Raw genomic sequence first — 20,209 nt, 5'->3', positions numbered from 1 at the left:
ACACCCCCTCTGGCCTTATCCCCATTCCTGACTCCAACGTGAATTCCTCAGCAAAGCCTTATTTAAAAGATGAGAGAGCGCCTGCATTTTGAACGGGCTCCCAGAGCTTGTTTTGGGGGATTTCTCCACCACCCTCCAATCCTTGTTGGCCAGCCAGCTAGTCAGGTGATCACTCTAAGGTCCCAACCTGGACAAATATGTGTCTTTCGATGCAGGCGTCTTGCTGTCAATCAGCACCTGCCAGCCTCCTAAGGCCTGCTGGAACCTACTGGGCACCAAGGACAATGGCAGTGGACAGGGTTGAATCAGCCAGAGCAGTGACCCACAGCTGTGGGCTGAGCAAACAGCCAAACCAAAAGCAGTTGGGCTGGGGAAAGTTCCTTGCCTGTTCCCTTTCCTGGAACTTCTGTTGTGGTTGCTCTTATGCCTCTGTAGAAATGGAACTTTTTTCCCATTCGTGTCATGTTTTGTCATGCTTTATTTGAATATTCTAGACTCATGAAGCTTGTCTAAGACAATGTGAACCATAGCATCACAGCAAATCAGACTTGGAGGCAATATAAACTGGTCCCTTCAATTTATCAATGAGGTTGCGGATGCCCATTGAAACAAACAGGCTTGGCCAAAGTCATACCTCTAGTTAGAAGCATATCCAGGTCTAGAAGTTGAGTCTCTCTCATTCAGTGCTTAATCCTTAAGTTTGTGTCTGTTTAGCATATAAGTACATTGCAGTCATCTGTACATGATATTTATTCCAATAAGAATAAAATTACACATAATAGATACCATTTATTCAACAGTTATTATGTATCTGACATTGTACATATTGTACATTGTATGTACATTGTACATATTTTGTATATAATTTACCCGTCTGGAAACCCTACTGGGTGGTTATTACTATTATCTTCAATTTATAGTTGAAGTACCTGAAGCACAGAAAAGTTTAATAATTTGCCCTTAGTATGTAGGGGAGTCCTAGAACATTATAACTTTCCTGGACTCTGGGTTGTGTTTCCATCAGCAAATATGTACTGAACCCCTAGAGGGGATGGAGGTCTTACCTTCTCAGTGGGAAGTAAAGATATATGAGCAAGTCAATCACAGAAGCACGCAGTGAAGGCTGCACCAGAGGCCTGAACACGGGGCGGTGGGGACCAGAGGAGGAAGGATTGGGCTTCACCAAGGGGGTGGCATCTGAGTGATCTCAGGGATGCACAGAAGCTTGCCAGCCGGAGAGTGGATGCTTGTGCACAAATGAGTGGAAGGAACTCATGTGGCAGGGGACAGTTAGGAGGGTGAGAAGGCAGGACCATGGTCGTTGCTGGGGAGATGCTGGGAGATGAAGCTAAGGAGGCAGCTTGGAGGCAGATTATAAAGCGCCTGTATGCAGTGCTAGGGAATTTGGATTATATTCAGTGAACAGAGTGGAGCCAACAGGAATTTTTATAAGCAGGTAGATAACAGAATCAGATGACAGGGGCTGTGTGCTGGATAGACTCTGGGAGACTGGTGACAAGAAACCCCATCAGGAGGCTGTTGCAATGGTCCAGGTAGGGCTGGACTGTTTCCGGCTGTCTGATGGGCATGGGTTGTCACACCACGCTTTTGCTTCCGCAGCTTCCGCAGCTTAGAAGGTCTCTGACTTGATCCTCATGAAAACTACATGCCCATCTTTCCAGACTGTGCTCAGGGGCTCTGCATGGAGACCCCCTTCAGTCCCTGCCCTGAACAGATGTGTGTTCCCCTCCATTTGGGTCTTCTCTATCACTAGTACATTCTTTATTCTTTCTTGGAACACATAAAACCTTGTCGCATGTGTTTGCCTACATTTAACTCTCCCCTTTCAAACCCAGTTTCTTGCAAGACCAGACCTTTGCCTCCTTAAATACTTGGTTCGGGGCCTGACATTTAGTGAGCTCTCCATAAATGCATGATGGATGAATAAACTTTTTTTTTTTTTTTTTTGAGACGGAGTCTCGCTCTGTCACCCAGGCTGGAGTGCAGTGGCGCGATCTCAGCTCACTGCAAGCTCCGCCTCCCAGGTTCACACCATTCTCCTGCCTCAGCCTCCCCAGTAGCTGGGACTACAGGCACCCGCCACCACGCCCGACTAATTTTGTTTTGAATTTTTTAGTAGAGATGGGGTTTCACAGTGTTAGCCAGGATGGTCTCGATCTCCTGACCTCGTGATCCGCCTGCCTCGGCCTCCCAAAGTGCTGGGATTACAGGCGTGAGCCACCGCGCCCGGCCGATGAATAAACAAAGGCAGTGACTGTAGACATGGAAAGAGGAGTCCAAATTTGGGAGGTGGTTTTTAAAGCTATATCAAGGGTAGGCAAACTGTGACCTGTAGGCCAAATCTAGCCACTTTATATATTGCTTTTGTAAATCAAGTTTTATTGGAACTCAGCCAAGCCCACTTGTTGATGTGCTGTCTATAGCTGCTTTTACTGTATAATGGCAGAGTTGAGTCATTGTAACAAAACCATATGGCCTGCAAATCCAAAAATGTTTATTACTATCTGGCCTTTTACTAAAAAAGTTTACCAACCCCTGAGTTAGATCAGTAGGATTAGTGACTGGCGGTAAAGGGTGAAGGGAGGAATGAAGACATTTTTTTTTTCTCATATCTCCCCACCATGCCTAATCCAGAGCTTTGCTCCCAAGTGATGGCATTGACCCACAGGCCTGCAGGTACTTAGAAAGAAATACCGTGTATGTGGCACAGGAGGAAAAGGGAGGCTAAAAATTACCCCATATGGGAAAGAGACCCAAGGAAGAAAGGACAAGGGGCCAGAGCTGCGAGCCAGAAGGGACCTGAGTCCTGCTTGTCCCTGCTGAAGCCCTCATGCTGTTCTCTCTTGCAGTCATCCAGTTTGGTTTCGTCACCCTCTTTGTGGCCTCCTTTCCCCTGGCACCTGTGTTCGCCCTCCTCAACAATGTCATTGAAGTGCGGCTGGACGCCAAGAAGTTTGTCACGGAGCTGAGACGGCCGGATGCTGTAAGAACCAAAGATATCGGTATGTGCCCTCCTTAGAGGTCCCACCAGGCCCATCCTTCTGTCATTCTGTTCCCTGTGGACACAGTCACACCACACCAGGAATCAAGAGGGCTGCGAAAGCCCCTCTTCCCTTTGGGTCCCTCATCCTCGTATCCTGAGGTGCAGGGACGCCTTCTGAGACCACATTATCCACCCCCACTTGTGATCTGAGCTTCCAGACAGGGGGGCTACCTAAGCCTTTCCAGACAAGCCCATTCTGGGGGGCCCAGCAAAGCTGCTCGGTAGTTCACCTGCGAAACATCACCCGGAGCTTCAGCCTTGTCATCACTGGGCCGAGGGCAGGAGTGAGCCAGACGCTGTCTTTTCTGTCTTGTAGGAATCTGGTTTGACATTCTCTCTGGAATTGGCAAGTTCTCTGTTATCAGCAATGTGAGTACTTACATTCATGACGCACTCGCTCTGTGGGAAGGGCTTCCAGAGAAGCTGAGGTCTTCAAAGTGGGAAGCCAGCCCTTGCACCTCCCCAGCCTTTTCCATTTGGAGCTTTATTGGTGACAGCACTCTGGTTAACAGCTCACAAATGCCTTGTAACTCATCGTGCTGTCGCTAAGGCTGTGTAGGTTTATTTTTAATTTCACAAGGAGAAAGGTAATTATCCATCAGAATGCATACCTTGGCCCTGACAGTCAAAATCAGATCTCTCCTCAGAGCCAAGAATGATGAGGAAAGAATTCTACATATCTGTTCATCTCTTTCCTTTCTTATTCTACTCCTGAGTTAAACAATGCATGGAGCATTGCCCAGGCTGCAGTCCCTAATTACAGTTCCTCCAGGTTGTCAGTGCAAAGTCTTAATTATCTCCAAGGACTCTGGCACTGTGTAGGTTAAGATAGGACATAGAAGAAGAAGGCTCCCACCTATGGTGACTTCCTTAACTCTCTTGCCAGACGTGTCTACACTGCAGAGGAAATCCTGCTGGGCCCCAGCCAGCTCCTCTTCTGCTGTGTTCTTATATGGACAGTGGCCAGGAAGGGCCTCCTGTCCCACCTCCCAGGAATGTATCAGCCAGCTCAGTGCACACCAAGAAAGCCACAGCCCTTTTCCCTGGGGAGGCGAACAGTGATTTGACCTGATTTCCTACTAAGATCACATAAAATGGCTGGAAGGTGTGAGGTGAGGCAGAAAAAAATCAGCCCACTGCATTTTGAATGTTGTGATGTAGGAAGTGCACATCTCGAGGCTTAGAAATAAGGTGCAGTTGGGAAAACAGATCAGTCTGCTACTTTGAAGTTGTGTCTGCTAGAACAGAGGCCCCGAGTGTTAATCACTTTGCATCTACAGTACGAAATGACATGCAGTCTTACTTCCCTGGCCTCTTTAAGCCTTGTTTACTTATCTGTCAAACAGGAGATAATAATAGTACCCACCAAATAAGATCATTTGGGACATTAAATGGCATGATGAAAGGACATATAACGAGGGCCCAGTAAGTTGTAGCTGTGATTACGATGTTATTCCTTCTCAAATATGGTTCTGGCCATTCATATTCACATACACATTTAGAAAACAATATCTGAACTACATTTTGGTAAAGGGCTTTAATTGTTGGTGCAGGATGCAATATAAACACCTGCCAGAAAGATTGAAGACTTTCTTTGCAGAAGGTACCTCTGTGTTCAAATATGCAATCATTCATTTGTCGTTTGGTTTGCTCCATGGACATTTATAGAGCGCTTAGATATGCCAGACACTATGTTGGGTGTGTGTGGCTCCATCTAGCAGGACCTGTTTCTTTCTCCGCTGTGTCTCCGTTTTCTTAAGTAAAATGGATATAAGAATAACTTCTATTACATGACTTGCTAAAAAAGTGTTGAGAGATAATGATCAAATGAAGCAAACTGTGGAATCATATTCTTGGTATTTCTGGATTTCTGGTACCACTCAGGGGCAGAAGTACATGGGCATTCCATTTCCTTGCCCATTACACTTATGTAGTACCCTCATCACTATAGGTAATTTTCTCAGGAAAGCGTTCACTCTGTTTGGGCTTGCTCAACAGCAATGTTAGATATCTCAGAGGTGGTTTCAATCCTTCCAGCACCAAATGGTCCAAACTGACTTAGCATCCTTTGCTGCAGTGGTTGACTTGTGCTCTTTTGGCAGCCACTGTCTGGTGGACTTATTATACTTGTACACATCAAAGATGGAAATGGCAGGTGACTCAGCTGCATGAGCTCTGGGACCTGCGCATGCTGTATGAGCTTCTGTGTCAGAGCAGCTCCTTCAGATGGACAGTCTAAGAGTGGACAGTCCTTTTTAGCATCAATCCTGGCTACTCAGTGCTTATGGTTCTGTCCCTCAGGCTTTTGTCATTGCGATCACCTCCGACTTTATCCCCCGCCTGGTGTACCAGTACTCCTACAGTCACAATGGGACTCTGCACGGCTTTGTCAACCACACCCTCTCCTTTTTCAACGTCAGCCAGCTGAAGGAGGGGACGCAGCCAGAAAACTCACAGTTTGACCAGGAGGTTCAGTTCTGCAGGTAAAGTAATCTTCAGGAGGAGGGCAACAGAGGACCAGAGGCAATAGATCTAGATAGTTATGGGGATGACCTAGAATTACAACCCTGCACAACCTGACGATGTTTTAGACAACAGACCACATATATGGCGATTGTCCCCTAAGGTTATAATACCACAGTTTTACCATACATCTTTTGTATTTAGATAGATTTAGGTACACAAATACTTACCACTGTATGACTGCCTACAGTATTCGGTACAGTAACATGCTGTGCAAATTTGTAGCCTGGGAGCAATAGGCTATCCCTTATACCCTAGGTGTGTTGTAGGCTACATAGCATCTAGATTTGTATAAGCACGTTCTGTGATGTTTGCGAAGTCACCTAAAGATGCGTGTCTCAGAACATATCCCCATCGTTAAGCAACACACAACCGTACATCATTCTCCTTTCCCTCTGTCTCCTGCTCTCTCTCTGCAATTGTTATAAATCAGTTGTTATAAATCAATTTTGATGACTCAAAAAATATTTATGGACTGCCTTTTTCTAGACACATGCAGCAGACAAAGAGCCTTGTCCTCACCATCAGGGGGGCTATGGTCTGGTCGAGAAGAAAATAAGCAGAACAGATAGGAAATAGTAGGTTATTTGCTGAGCTTATGTATGGACCATGAGCATTGTGGGTGCTCAGAGGAGAGGGAGATTACTTGAGGGACTAGAATGGAAAGGGTGGGCCCCCTGGAGGGGCTGCTAGGAGCTGTAAGACAGAAAAGAAAAGCATTCTAGGTGGGGACATCATCATTATAATGTGATACAATAGGAAGGCACTGGACTTTTTTAGTGTTGTGGAATTATAGGATAAAGGGAAGGTTTAGGGAAATTGATCTGGTCTCAGTGAGGACAATGGGCTAGAGTTGGTAGGACCCGGGGAGGGCAGCTGGGCTGCTGCATCATTTAGACATGAACCGTGCTGGGCATAGACCAGGGTGGTGGGAGGAATTACGATGAGGGGAGAAGATGAGCTATTTCACATGAAATGTTGCAGAGTTGGTGACAGTAGACATAGGAGAGTGGCTGAGCTAGCATTATCTCCAGTTTGGACTGAAGTCAGAGGACTGGGAAGTGGTCACATTGATAGGGAGAGGGAAGATGCTGAGAGAGTCTACTTTTATGCTACACATGATGAATTTGATTTCAATCATGTTACATTTAAAACGATGTTAAGAAATCCAAGGGGCCATTTTCACCCAACTCCTTGACACACTAAGCTGGGCTTCTGGAGACGTCCAGCTTAGAGTCCGGATTGAAGGCCATCACCACAGGGGTCACCGAAGCCCCAAAATGGAAAACTCTCCATTACTTACCCAAAAGGGCAAATACAGAGAAGACGAGCACAGGGGAATAATTTATTCAACCTGTTTGTACCCTGGTTAAAAGATGGTCCCAATAAAGCACTTGATGCAAGATCCTACCTCATATATATAAATCAGAATAATTAATTACACCAATAACAAAGGAGAAGGTACTGTGGGACCAATATAGGGCTTTCTTAGACCATCCTCAATAATATTTGATGAAATATGAAAGCAGTGTTTTCAGCTGTGTTTGCAGCGGTGATGACCCTGGGCATGTCTGCCATGCTTTCCCACCTGGGACCCTGGTGCCCAAGGCCAGCCTTTTGTAAAACAGCCTCTTAGGTTCAGATTTGCGGTCTGAGACCATGAACGAGAGAACACCAATTGGTTTTCCCAACCTGGGTGACTGAGTTAACCAACTGTACTAATCTGTGGTTTAAATAGAAGGATGTTCTGGTTCCAGGAACAAAAACTTCAGGGTTTCACTCTAGTCAACCAAGAAAAGATAAAAAAAGAGGAACCAGACCCAAAAGTGGATGAAGAAATTTACTCATAAGTGTCCATTTATATTAGCCTAGATGTTTCAGGATTTTTCACATCTGGGCCTATAAAGAGTCTGACTCTTATACTAAAATCACATTGCAGGCAGATTTGCTGCCAGGCCATGCGCTGCCTGGGGGCCCCTCTGCATGGTTCGCACGCTAGACTGTCTGTCCATGGTGCTGGACTTGGGTCTGCAGACCCCAACGACATAGTTCCACAGTGCAGTGGGTCAGGAACAGCTCAAGGCCTTTCCAGTAGCATCTAGGTCTTCTCTAGGCAGGGTCTAAAACTCACATCTAAGAGCGCAGGTCTCCACCTCCATCTCCAGTGAGAGGCAGCACCAGTGTGACTTGTGTGCAAAAGCCAGGCTCACATCATCTGTGTCTTTAGTTGCTCTGGAAGCACTTGTCCTCACGGAGCACAAGGGTCTCTGATCTTGCCCTTGACCATCAGATTTTCCACTAACACCTGTGAGTATGCTTTTCAGATATATCTGGCTTAAATTAATAGGGATTTTTTTTTTTTTTTGAGACGGAGTCTCGCTCTGTCGCCCAGGCTGGAGTGCAGTGGCCGGATCTCAGCTCACTGCAAGCTCCGCCTCCCGGGTTCACGCCATTCTCCTGCCTCAGCCTCCCGAGCAGCTGGGACTACAGGCGCCCGCCACCTCACCCGGCTAGTTTTTTTTTTTTTTTGTATTTTTTAGTAGAGACGGGGTTTCACTGGGTTAGCCAGGATGGTCTCGATCTCCTGACCTCGTGATCCGCCCGCCTCGGCCTCCCAAAGTGCTGGGATTACAGGCTTGAGCCACCGCGCCCGGCCAATAGGGATTTTAAATGGTCCCTATGGAAAGTTGAGGGTAGGTCTAATCTCAGGCAGGTTTTTATTCAATCCAGTCTGCCCAAATCCAGTCTCTGCCCACCTCCCAGTTCCACTGCAGTCAATGTTGACTGTGTTTTTGAGTTCCATATGATTGCCAGGAACTGTGGTGAGAAATAAGGAAAATGGGTGCTATTCAGCCAAAACAACCAATGTCCAGGACACCAGGTGTTGTGATTATGTGTGGATCAGATTGAGCTTTCTTGTATCTGCCTTCCGAGTCGCTGGATTTTTCCAGCCAGCTGTGAGGCTCTGATAATCATCTCCCCATTATTCCCATGCAAGTAGATAAGATCATGACTTGGTTGTGGCCTGTTTTAGAAAAAAGTCTGACACTGAGTGGCAGAATTATCAGTGGGCACATGCATAGCAAGTGCACTTTCATTCTGTATTTCTGCCAAGAAAATTTATTTGCAGAAAACAAATCATCGCAAGATCAAGCTGAAGTGACTTTGAAGCATCCGTCATTTTTGCTTCCCCTCTCTCAGTACCAGTGAGGATTACAGATTCATTAGGCAAATACTTTTGAGACGCTACTAAAGGCTTGGCCTTGGTTATGTAATAGGGAGCAAGACCTAGTGCCTCCCTCGAGAACTCTAGATGGAGCAGGCAAGTAAGCAAACAAGGAATTAAAATTAAAATAGAGCTTTAATGATTGACAATAGGATAACAACAGAGAGCTAAGGGATCCCTGAGGAGGGAGGCCCTGCACCTAGCCCAGACTTAAGTGTTGAGGGGATGTTTCAAGGGAGATGAAACCTGAAGAATGGCCATGGAGATGATCATGTGGAAACTCCCCACTCATGTGGCCACATCAGCCTGGCTGGTAAGCAGGGTGGGGAGGGTGGTGGGCCACGGGGCAGCAAGGGCTGTGTCAGGTGGTGACGGAGGTTCCGAGAGAATACTGTATTCCAGGGAGATAGGCTCAGGTGAGAGGGGTAAGCTATGAGAGAGGAGGCCGAAAGAAAAAACAAACTCCATGTTAAGGAGAGGATGCTGGTCCTGTTGAGGTGCGTGGAGCCTCTCGTAGGGTCACAGGGTACCACTGCAGATGTTTCAGAGGGCAGTGATGAGATCAGGCTTTTTATTGGTGTTATGTCTGTGCCTACAGTGTGAAGACTATGGGGTTACACTGAGGGTTCCGTTTAACATAAAGAGATGCCCTACTGTGAAATGTAGGTAGATGTTCAGAAAATAGGGTCAGCAGGTGATCTAGACATAATATGTCAAAGAGGCGTGCTCTGGGGACTACGTTTCCTAGATTGATAAGGGTTGTTGATGGAAATCTCTGCCTCATGTGAGTCCCGTCCACTGCCTGCTGTGTGAACTTGTCTGGGTCACTCAATTCTCTGGAGATTTAGAAAGCAGAGGCATAACCTCTATGATGTCTTTCTGAGTCAGGAATTGAGATGCTTGAGATAATTCCATATACATTTATATGTACATGGAAGACAGAGAGAGAAAGAAAGAGAGAGGGGAGGAGGAGGAGAAGGGACTGTGATAGAGGAATATTTTGAGAAACAGAGATAACTCTTCAGCTAGTCCTAGAGCCAGTTAAAACTGCTTCCGTGGTGGGAAACGAGGTTTGCCATGATTTTCTGGCAAATAACGTTGGGAACTTGTTGACCCTTCTTATTCTTAGCTTTCAGTGACCTCTGGAGATAAATGTGGTCAAATAAAACTGAGGTCTGCGGCTCCAACCCAGCCTCGCCAGGGATAGAGGTATCTTAAAAATAGCAATAAAAGTTAGGACAAGTCTCCGGCTGCCCGTTTGAGATGCATTCCCAGCATTTTGGAGCGATGCTTGCCTCAGTCATCTGACTGCTCTGGCAGGGCTGCTCCGTAAACAGTCCCGTGACATCAATCTGCAGGCACGATTAGCAACCATTTGACAGGGTCGAGGGGCCGCCACATCCTGGAGGACGAATGTGGGCTTGACTTCCCAGCTCAGCTGGAACGGGGCAGAGAGATCTTGTCTCAGAGCTTGAAGAGCCTACCCGGGCATGGTCCACCCAACGGGTCTGCTTGGAGGTGTTTGTTGAGCTTCCAGCAGCAGCTTCTGTGGATGGCTCCTGCCAGGTTTTCCTGCAGGTCCTAAGGGCTTGCACACCTCATATCCTGAGAAAAGCCTTTGAAGAGGGTGCTCCCTTCCAGCCCATGGCTGCCTCCCCTCTGCTCCCCACTGAAACCAGAGGCTGTTAGCTTTTCTGGGTGTCGTCTTTCCTGATTCTTATCAACCACTGGATTGACATGCTACTCATTAGTTCCTAATTGCCTGTACTGTTTTCCTTTGTTAAGGGCCAGTTCCAGAAGGCAGTCTTAAGTAGCTCAGATGGTATGAAAATATTGTATGTAGTTGTGTTCAACATTAATATGACATTAATTTCCACTGGGGCTATTAAAATGTTTTTTACGCGCCGCTATTTGGAGTTGAGAAATGCATTTACTAGCTGATTTATTACATCACAAAAGCTCATTAAAAAGCTGTTACTGATCGTTGACTTCAGCACCATCCCTGCCCACAGTGACTTTGTGTTGTGATGAGTTGTGGCAGATGTCACTGTCACGAGTCACCCTGCAAGTGAGGACAGGATGAGGACATCTGAGCCCTGAGTCTCTCTCCTCTCTGTACCTCAGTTTTTTCATCTGTAAAAATGGGGGCTTTGGAATAAAAAAATCTTCAAAGATTCTTTTCGAAAAACTTCAGGTTTAATGACATGTCATTTATTAATCTAGTTCTACAAAAATTCTAAACATTACAGGCAACCACTCCACCTCTGTTCTGCCTCCACCCTAACCCCTGCCCAACCCAGGCATCCTTCCGACAGTAATAGGGTTATACTTATGGGTGAATGTTTTCTAGGCATTTTTCTATGCATTAACATGGTATTAACTTGTAGAACTTTTAAGGTATTGTTTTCATTTTACAATGAAAGATATTTTGAGTTAATGGAAATCTTATTTAAGTCAGGTACAAATTCAATTCAATCAATGTGATTTTTCACAAAGTTGGAACAATCTAGATAAAATATTAACATAATTTTAAAGCTAAACTATTAAGTTGATTTCTGTGTCAGTTTCATATATGAGTCTGTCGAAATTAACACTATAATTTTGCTCAGGAAAGCTTAATATAAAAATGTACTTGAATCAACTGTGCATTGCCATTAATTACGTTCATCTTTTACCATTTTGAACTTTTTAATTATAAAAGTAATTCCATAGACACGTATTATGTATGTATATGAGAAGAAAAGGGTCACTTCTCAGCTCCCATCCCAGCTGTTCTCTCCCAGAAGAAACTTGTGTTCATTTTCTGCAGAAGCTCCAGAAATCATATTCACATAGATTGTCATTTAATTCTCACAGCGTCTTCCTTTAACACGCAAGGTATACGCACACACAGACACGCACGCACGCACACATAGACACGCACACACGCACACACAGACACGCACGCACGCACATCTATTCATTCACTCCTGGCTGAGATTGAGACAGCTCCTGTATGCTCAGCACTGGGATACACATTTTGGGAGCTGCACTCTGTAGATCCGGGACCTAGGTTCGGAAATGTGGAATGACTTCCTCGGGCTCTTCAGTAAGTGGCATAGCTGATCCAGATGCAGACTAGGTTTTTTTTTTAGACAGGCTAGCTGTCTCATTATTGGAAGTCTCTCCCTATTAGAAAACTCAGGGGAACTCTCAAACTTTATGTTAAGCCTCAAGGAAAATGAAGGAGGACTGGAGGGGTGAGGGTGAGATCCAGGAATGTCCCTAAAATAATATGCCGGGGATTAAACTCTGCATCTCTTTGGGGGCCACGGCTGGCAGCTGCAGGAGGCTGCCCAGATGTAGGGGCTCACCCAATGCTGGGGAACTCAGTGGGACTTTGGGAGACCCGAGCTCCCCCAAGCCATGGGAACAGGTCTGTTGTGGAGCTGTCTTGTGGCCTCCACCCACCAGCCAGCACTTGTCCGTTTCATGCTATTTACCTGGACAGAGGTCCTGAGAGAAGCCCTGTGCAGCTGTGCCCTTGGCTGACTCCTGATTTGCACTAAAACTTACAGCATTTAGTGCTTGCATGCTCAAAAATCCTCCTGGAAAGCTAGGAGGAACTGGAAGCCGTGGTCTACATGCTCTGTCGTCTTTTAACCGAAAAGGTGTATTCCATAAGTAACTTCCAGTAAAAAGAGAAAGAACAGCTGCTATTTATTGGGTCCTCTGATGGGCCAGATAGTGTGCGGAGCACTCGGTGTTGACCCTCCGTCTTCAGAACAACTCTGTGGTGGAAAGTTCAGGCCCATTTTATAGTTGAGAAAGCTGGGCATCAGAATGTTAGGTAACTTGCAAGAGGACAGAGAACTACAGTGCTGGTCGGGGCTTTCAACCCCTCACCTGCTGCCTCCAAAGCACAAACTGTTGCCAGTGCTAAGCACTGTGTTTAGAAACAAAACACTCAGCATCACAGTGGTGGAAGTAATTAGGTTGATTAGCCACTCTCTTTGGTGAACACTTCTATTCTTAAAGCTAATTATCTCTTGGTTTAATTAGTGTCTTCTGAGTTACTCAGTGAAACATTTGATAAGCCTGACTTCTTAGGGTAAAATTTAAAAACAATTGTGAAATCTGAACTTACATTGGAATGTAAACAGCGAGTCATTTACCTGGTGGTCGGGGCTTAGGAGAATCAAGGTTTTTCAAACTATGAGTCATGGTTCATTAGTGAATTATGAAATCACTTTAGTGGGTCATGATCGGCATTTTAAAGAATAGGGTGGGTTAGGATCAGATAGAGTAGAATAGGAAAATACTAGTGCATTGCACACAGCAAAGTATGTTTTGTGTAGTTTTTATTGCAGTCTGTGTATGTGCATGAGTGTAAAATGTATTTCTCACTGTAGGTCATAGTTTTTATAAAGTTAGCTTTGGAAAGAAATGTGAGCAGATGAATATTAAATTGCTCACTGTTCTTTTCTGTGGCATGGCTTTACCATCAGTTCCTAACAGAACCACACTTAGCCTGTCTGCATTCGAGCTATTTTCTGTACAGATCTCTGTGTTAATCTTTCTGCAGATCCTCGATTAGATGGATATGCTTGTTAGACTCGAAACATGTTTTAGACACTGAGGGAGGACAAAGTGACATTCCCAAAAGCTGGGGTGAGTTAATAGCAGAGGTGGAACCAGAATTAGATTATTTATGGATTCTTTTCAGACTGGAAAAAAGAGGGGTGAGCAGTGGCTCGCATACTGAGGTCAGCGAGCAGCTGTTCCTGCAGAGATGGAGCTAGAGAACAAGAGAAATGGACTTTGATTGTAGCAGTAGGGACTGGGCTGAACCTGGGGAAGGATTTCCCCATGGTAAGGAGTGCGTGTGTGTGTGTCACCCTCCTCTGGAGGTCTCTAGAAGAGTGAGATAAATTGCCTGCTGCCATGGCGTCCTGTCTGGAGGCAACAGGAGGATAGGTGAGTCTGAGGTTTTTCCCACCCCAAGATGTTCTCATTCACTTAGCCACGCTCTCCCTCTCTCCCATCAGCAAGGATAATCTGGAGCTGGCCGTGTTTCTGTCCTCAGCTGAGGGTGGTTATGATGAATCCTGTGGTGCTCTGCTGGGCTGCAGTCAGCTTTGCTTTTCATCCGGATGTCAAACCAAACGTGCGGCAGCTGTGATCAGCTGTTGGGAGAGGGGGAGTCGGGCAGGGAGAGGGTAGCTCCTGGCCTCCTGGCAAACCCTAGTCAAGTCCCCAGTGTCCACTTCTCAGTTGTGTCTTTCTGTTGCTGACTCTTATCATTGCACCCTTTTCTATCTTTGTATGTGCATCTCTTTTCCTCTTCCTCCTCTTCTCTTCTTCTCTCATCTCTTTGGACAACGGAAAACCAACAGGCTTTTATGTGGGCCTTTTAGAGCAGCTAATTCATTTATGGCAGGAGAAGGACCAAAGAGCACCTACTTCTGAATGCCCCTACATTGTGGCCATTGGTAAGGTGCCCTATGATAACGGAAAGAAAGCCCAGATTCAGCCAGACTCACATTCCTACCCTGACTCTGCCTTTACTGGTCACGAGACCTTGGCCACACACTTCAACTTCTCCAAGCCTCAGGTTCCTCCTGTGTTATGCTGGGGTAACAATGCCTGCCTGAGGATGCTATAGTGAAGATGAAATGTGAAACCTTCCAGAAAAGCCCTTTGCTCAGGGACTGACCTGGGCGGAGTCCCTGCCTGCCTTCCTTGGCAGCCACTGTCACTGCTTGGTGGCCTGACACCACCCACCTCTTTCTGTAGCCCAGGACTTGCTTTGCTTTTATTGAGCAGCAAAGAGCTGTTGAATTCCATGGAGAAAACTGCTCCAGGAAGGGTCATAGTTCTGGTACCAGCCTCTTGCCATTATTCCAGGCTTAGAAAAATGTGAGTCTGAGGAAATGAGCTAGTTTTCACATGAATCATTCTGGAATGGGGGTGAAAAGGCAAGGGTGAGGGAAAACCCAAGGCTTCTCTGTGGGTCTGAGAAAGAGGCAGGAGCTCAGGTCAGGCGTTAACATTTTATTGTTTAAACCGTGCAGACAGATCAGGAACATGATTAGCAAAACACAAGACTGATCAACTATGATGCTTCATGACCCTCCCATCCCAAATTCACTCAGCCTCCAGCTTGGTCTGGATCAGCCTTCTTTCTGGTTCCACAATGCAGCCATGAAACCAGGCCAGCCCCTCTGGTGGCCGTAGTCCTGAAGCATCTGGAAGGGGAAGAAGCCCGAGACTGCCTGCTGGTGTCTGCCTCTTCCCCGAGCCCCCTGGCTGCAGAGCACCATGCAGGGTGTCTGGGTCTCCCCTACCCACACAGAGGTCACAGGCTAGTGGGAGGCCCAGGTGGACCCACTGGCCTGGACTACCCTCAGATGCCCTGGGCTCCTTTGGGAGTTGAAGCCTGACACCAAAGTAAGCTTTGGGAGCTATTGGAGAGAGTCGTAGAAACATCTTTTTAGGACATTTCTAGGCTGACATTGGCTTTTTTGGACTTCAGTCCTTTTTGGAAATTTGTTGGTTAGGCCGTAGATTTTGCCCACTTCCCCCTATTTTCCAAGTCAGCGCCAAGGGCATGCATGCCTGATGCTCTAGCCAGCCCTTGAGGTTTCACCCAGAGAATTACCACCCTGTTCTCCATCCCCTCCCGATCTTAACACCACATTTCTCTTTGGGCAGGTTTAAGGATTACCGAGAGCCGCCCTGGGCCCCGAACCCTTATGAGTTTTCCAAACAGTACTGGTTTATTCTGTCCGCCCGTCTGGCTTTTGTCATCATCTTCCAGGTGAGTTGTTGGGATAAGGAACAGCCCATTCAAATCCGAGCTGCAGAGGTAAGGATACTGCACTCATTTCTTGCACCTACCTCCAGGTTCCCATGGTACTCTGTGACATAAGAAAGCTTCATGTGTGGCAGGCAGAAGTGAGGGCTTCCTTCCTGGGTGAGCCAGGAGGACTCTTGAGAGGGCTTTCTTTAATGGGTGGACTTTGCAGACAGAGAATAAAACACAGTGTAAGGTTACAAGACAGATGTGGAGTAAGTTGCAGGGTGAAGATAGATTCCTGTTTAAACCTAAGGCTAAGAAAGGAAAGGGGCCATTGAAACCAGAGTCCCAGCCTGGGGCAGACAAACAGCCCCATCTCATCTCTGCAATCATGAAAGAACTCAGGTTTGGAACCTTTCTGCTTGCACTCTGGGCTCCCTCCTTTGTTAGTGTTGTTTCAGCCACTGAGACATCTGGTGGGAAGGGCCCCCAGAGCCGTCGAGCCATCCCTGAATGAATAGCAAACTCGAGCCCAGTGATTCCTATCTGGGACAATAGCCACAGCTCCAATTGCATCGCTGAGATTCTCTGAGCTCGAGGGCCCCCAATTCCCACTCTGGGTGCCCCCGGTCTTCAAGCAGGGCTGAAGAACGAGCCCAGATCCTTTTCTCTTTGGCTCCCTCAGGCTTTTGTATTCCCTGAAGGCAGATCTCTGGGGGGCTCTAAAGTATCCTGCCCCCAGACCCTGGCACAGAAAGTGGAGAAGCCCATCGGCTAGTCTTTCACCTAAAGAAGACAGCCATTCTTCCTCTGGAGAGATGGGGGCGATATGTTTGAATGATCGCTCAGACATCCCGTGCTGCCTCACACCCCAGAGTCTCCTCACTTTCCCATATGTCACATGTGACATTCCACTCACGCCGGAAGGAATGAATTGAGAGGAAGAGTGTGTGACTTGGTGAAGCAGCTCGCAAGCACCCAGGATGCCCAGGAGCCTCTGGAAGCAGCAGTTGGTCCCCAGCGTCTTCCCCTGAACCCCTAAGAACATGTAGGGTTCAAGGGCTCAGTCACAGTCCCAGAGGGGAAAAGGCATGTGAGTGCGTAACTGGCAGCCAGAGAAGAGTATCACAATGGGAGGAGTGTGTTGGGTAAAGCTGGGTGAAGTGTGGCTTGGGGAATTGGATGGGAATCAGATGCATTCATTGAGCCATGCCACGCATTGCTGTCATGTATTCATTCACTGAGACAGTAAATCCTCCAGGGAGAAGCAGTCCTAGCCTACCGTGTGCACCAGCAAAGGGATGTGGCTTAGCAGCCAGAAGGAAGACCACTGCAAGTGTGCGCCAAAGCCTAGACCCGATCGAGGCAAGCTGGACGCAGGGGTTCCCAGCGAGGCAGGGTTAGCCGGGGTGGCTGCAGTGACTGAGAACGGTGTAAGGTCAATGTCAGCAGTGCACCGGGTCAGCGAAGGCCCGATGTCAATGCGAAAACCCCAAGTCCGTCTCTAGTGTAGAGGATAGAGAGAGCCAGATGGAGGGAGGAGAGGAGCAAGTGGCACAGTGACAGCCCAGGAGAAGCCACTGGGCTTTGTCGCCACTTTCTAGAAAACCACTTTCCATTTTCTAAAGCACGGAGGGCCTGGAGGCTTAGAGGCCAAGAAGCAAGAACTGGACACATGGGAACACTCTGAGGATGGTGTGGGGGCACAAGTCCTGGTGAAGGGAAGAAGCAGTAGCTACTACTGACGGAGTCCTGCTCTGTGCCAGGCACTGCCGCAGATGCCCCACACGTATTAACCCATTTCATCCTGACAGCCACTCCAGGGTAGGCACTGTTGCCACTGCATTTTATGGGTGAGGACACCAAGGTAGAGTTATGCTCATTGGTTGCGATCACTGGGCTGGTAAGTTGCAAAGCCAGGATTGACATGGAGGCATTCTGCTCCAGGGTCACCACCTCGCCGGGCCAGGCCTCTCCAACTCGGCCCCTCTCTCCTTGGCTTTCCGCAGAACCTCGTGATGTTCCTGAGTGTCCTCGTGGACTGGATGATTCCAGATATCCCCACGGACATCAGCGACCAGATCAAGAAAGAGAAGAGCTTATTAGTGGACTTCTTCCTGAAAGAGGAGCACGAGAAGCTCAAGCTGATGCATGAGCCGGCCTTGAGGAGCCCAGGAGGTGGGGATCGAAGCAGGAGCCGGGCAGCCAGCTCAGCACCTTCGGGCCAAAGCCAGCCGGGCAGCGTGATGTCGTCAGGTTCTCAGCACACCAACGTGTGAGCAGTTCAGCCTGCAGCAGAGGAGGGCACGGCAGTGGAGACACGCACGTGCACGCAAGCGCGTTCCTACCCCCACACGGCGTGCTGTCTGTCTGCAGGGGCCCGGCTTGATGGGGTCTTAAAGAGGGAATATGTGTAGAAAGAAAGAGGCTGAGAGAATGGGTGTAGGAAGGAAGAGAAATGATGCTACTTCTCAGAAACTTCAAGCTTAAGTTTCTTTTAGGTCCTCTTTTAAGCTGCATCCTTTTGAGGTATCGGAACCCCACTGGGGTCTCTCCACCGCAGAGTTCTCAGGCACTGCAAGCATTCCCACATGCCCTGGGGCACCCTCCTGTACTTCACCATCATTTCTGACTTTGACCAGCTGTAAGAGAAATGCAGTCAGGAGCACGGCATCTCCTACCTACTATCACTAGTGACTCAGAAAACTGAGTCACTTGCAATGGGGCTGCCACAGTCTCAGCAGATGCAAATTAAGTTACAGGGCTGAATGGTGCAGCCGCTGGACCTGATAGGAAGATGCAAAGGTCCAAACCTGGGCTTGTCTCCAGTTCACATCACAAAAACATTTGGAGCTAAATGCAAGTAACTGTCATTTTACGAAAGTTCAGATTTAAAATAATAAAATAAATGGACACGTTCTTTATAAAGATGCATCTGTTGTCTTTGATGCCTTGTCTCTCCGTTTCCTTCCTTCCTTCCTTCCTTCCTTCCTTCCTTCCTTCCTTCCTTCCTTCCTTCCTTCCTTCCTTCCTTCCCCCTCCCCTACTCTCCCCTCCCCTCTTCTCTCCTCTCCTTGCTTTTCCTTTTGGTATTTATTGAGGTTCTACTGTGTGCCAGGCATTGTTCTCAGACTGGAAATACAGCAGAAGATAAAAGAGACAAAATCCCTGCCTCATGAAGCTTACATCCTGGGGGAAGACAGACAGTAAGCTAAATGTACAGTGTTTTGGATAGTAATAAGTGCTATGGAGAAATGTTAGGTAAGACGAGTAGACAGGAAGTGTGAAGGCACAGGAGGTAAGGGGTTTACCATTCTAAATACAAATTAATGACAAACCCCAGATGGTGAAGAGGTTACATCTTGCAATACTAACATAATCAATAGGTAGCAGCTTCCCAGAGCGCCATGCTGAGAACATGATGCAAAGTCGGAAGCACGGGCCAGACATCACTCATCATTGCCTTTCCTACACCTCAGGCCCACCTGCTGCCCAGAAATCTGGTGCACAATCGCTTCATCCTAGTTCCTTGCAGGTCAGCCTGGCTAGAGTCCAACTGAATGCCTGAGTGAAAGCTGCAGCGGGGATGGTACTCCAGGGGAAAAATGAGGGCTATGGTTCTGCTGTTTCAGCACACCTGGCAATGTGCGGGCCTGTAGGTGCTGGCTGGTCACCAGTGCCGCCCATCACATTTCTGGTTCCCTCCTAGGAGCATGCAGAATTGCGTTGACTGCGAACCCGTACTCAGGAAAGCGGCTTCTTCTTCTGTGGGGATAACAGGATGTAGATGCAGCTCTTAGTGAGAACAGTAGGCTAACATGCTCCAGGCCACTCCTGGACAGGAAATCTCACAACCAGTTTTAATTTCCTCACTTTTTTTTTTTTGAGAGGGAGCTTCGATCTTGTTGCCCAGGCTTGAGTGCAATGGCGCGATCTCGGCTCACCGCAACCTTCGCCTCCCGGGTTCAGGCGATTCTCCTGCCTCAGCCTCCCGAGTAGCTGGGATTGCAGGCATGTGCCACCAGACCTGGCTAATTCTGTATTTTTAGTAGAGACTGGGTTTCCCCATGTTGGCCAGGCTGGTCTTGAACTCCCGACCTCAGGTGATCTGACGGCCTTGGCCTCCCAAAGTGCTGGGATTACAGGTGCGAGCCACAGCATCCGGCCTCTCGCATCTTAATATGCAAACTTACCACTTGAGCTGAGGTTCAGACTACAGCAGTATGGAACATTGCACCATTTGACAACAGGCTTTACCTGATTTGGGGAGAGTGCGGTGACCAGTGGGAGGAAGATGTTATTGCAAGGAGCACTGATGACATGGAGATTCCAGACCTATCAAAGGAAGCAATCCCCAGGGATGACTGCCAGTGTGGGTGGCGTTGACATTTGCAGGAAGCAGTGACAGTCCATGGTCAAGGTCAAGGGCTGCCTCCACCGCCATGACACCCACTTGGCTCCAATCGTGCTATCTCCAGGCCCCTTGGCTGCTCATGGCTGGTTCAGGACCCGCCTGTTTTTCTTCCTCTTTTTTAAATTGAAAGAAACATTTTTGTATCATCATAAAGGTTAAGCTTGCATACCAAGAAATATTCAGATAGTCCAACAAACAATGAAG

At 47.5% G+C, this 20,209-nt stretch overlaps 1 protein-coding gene across 1 annotated transcript in view; it reads left to right on the top strand.

Moving 5' to 3' along the window:
* ANO2 (anoctamin 2) overlaps positions 1-18,519 on the top strand; it is a 363,519-nt gene extending 345,000 nt beyond the window's left edge. Inside the window, exons 21-25 of the mRNA XM_050747557.1 lie at positions 2,871-3,023; positions 3,381-3,433; positions 5,366-5,547; positions 15,507-15,612; positions 17,601-18,519. Of these exons, the coding sequence (XP_050603514.1) occupies positions 2,871-3,023; positions 3,381-3,433; positions 5,366-5,547; positions 15,507-15,612; positions 17,601-17,870 (764 nt within the window). The 3' untranslated portion in view covers positions 17,871-18,519. The remainder of the gene's footprint in view (positions 1-2,870; positions 3,024-3,380; positions 3,434-5,365; positions 5,548-15,506; positions 15,613-17,600) is intronic.
* Positions 18,520-20,209: the final 1,690 nt, after the last annotated feature.

This window comes from Macaca thibetana, chromosome 11, assembly GCF_024542745.1.
Source record: "Macaca thibetana thibetana isolate TM-01 chromosome 11, ASM2454274v1, whole genome shotgun sequence".
Classification (NCBI taxonomy): domain Eukaryota; kingdom Metazoa; phylum Chordata; class Mammalia; order Primates; family Cercopithecidae; genus Macaca; species Macaca thibetana.
The sequence above is the reverse complement of the archived record's forward strand: the minus strand, read 5'-3'. Positions and strand labels throughout refer to the sequence as shown.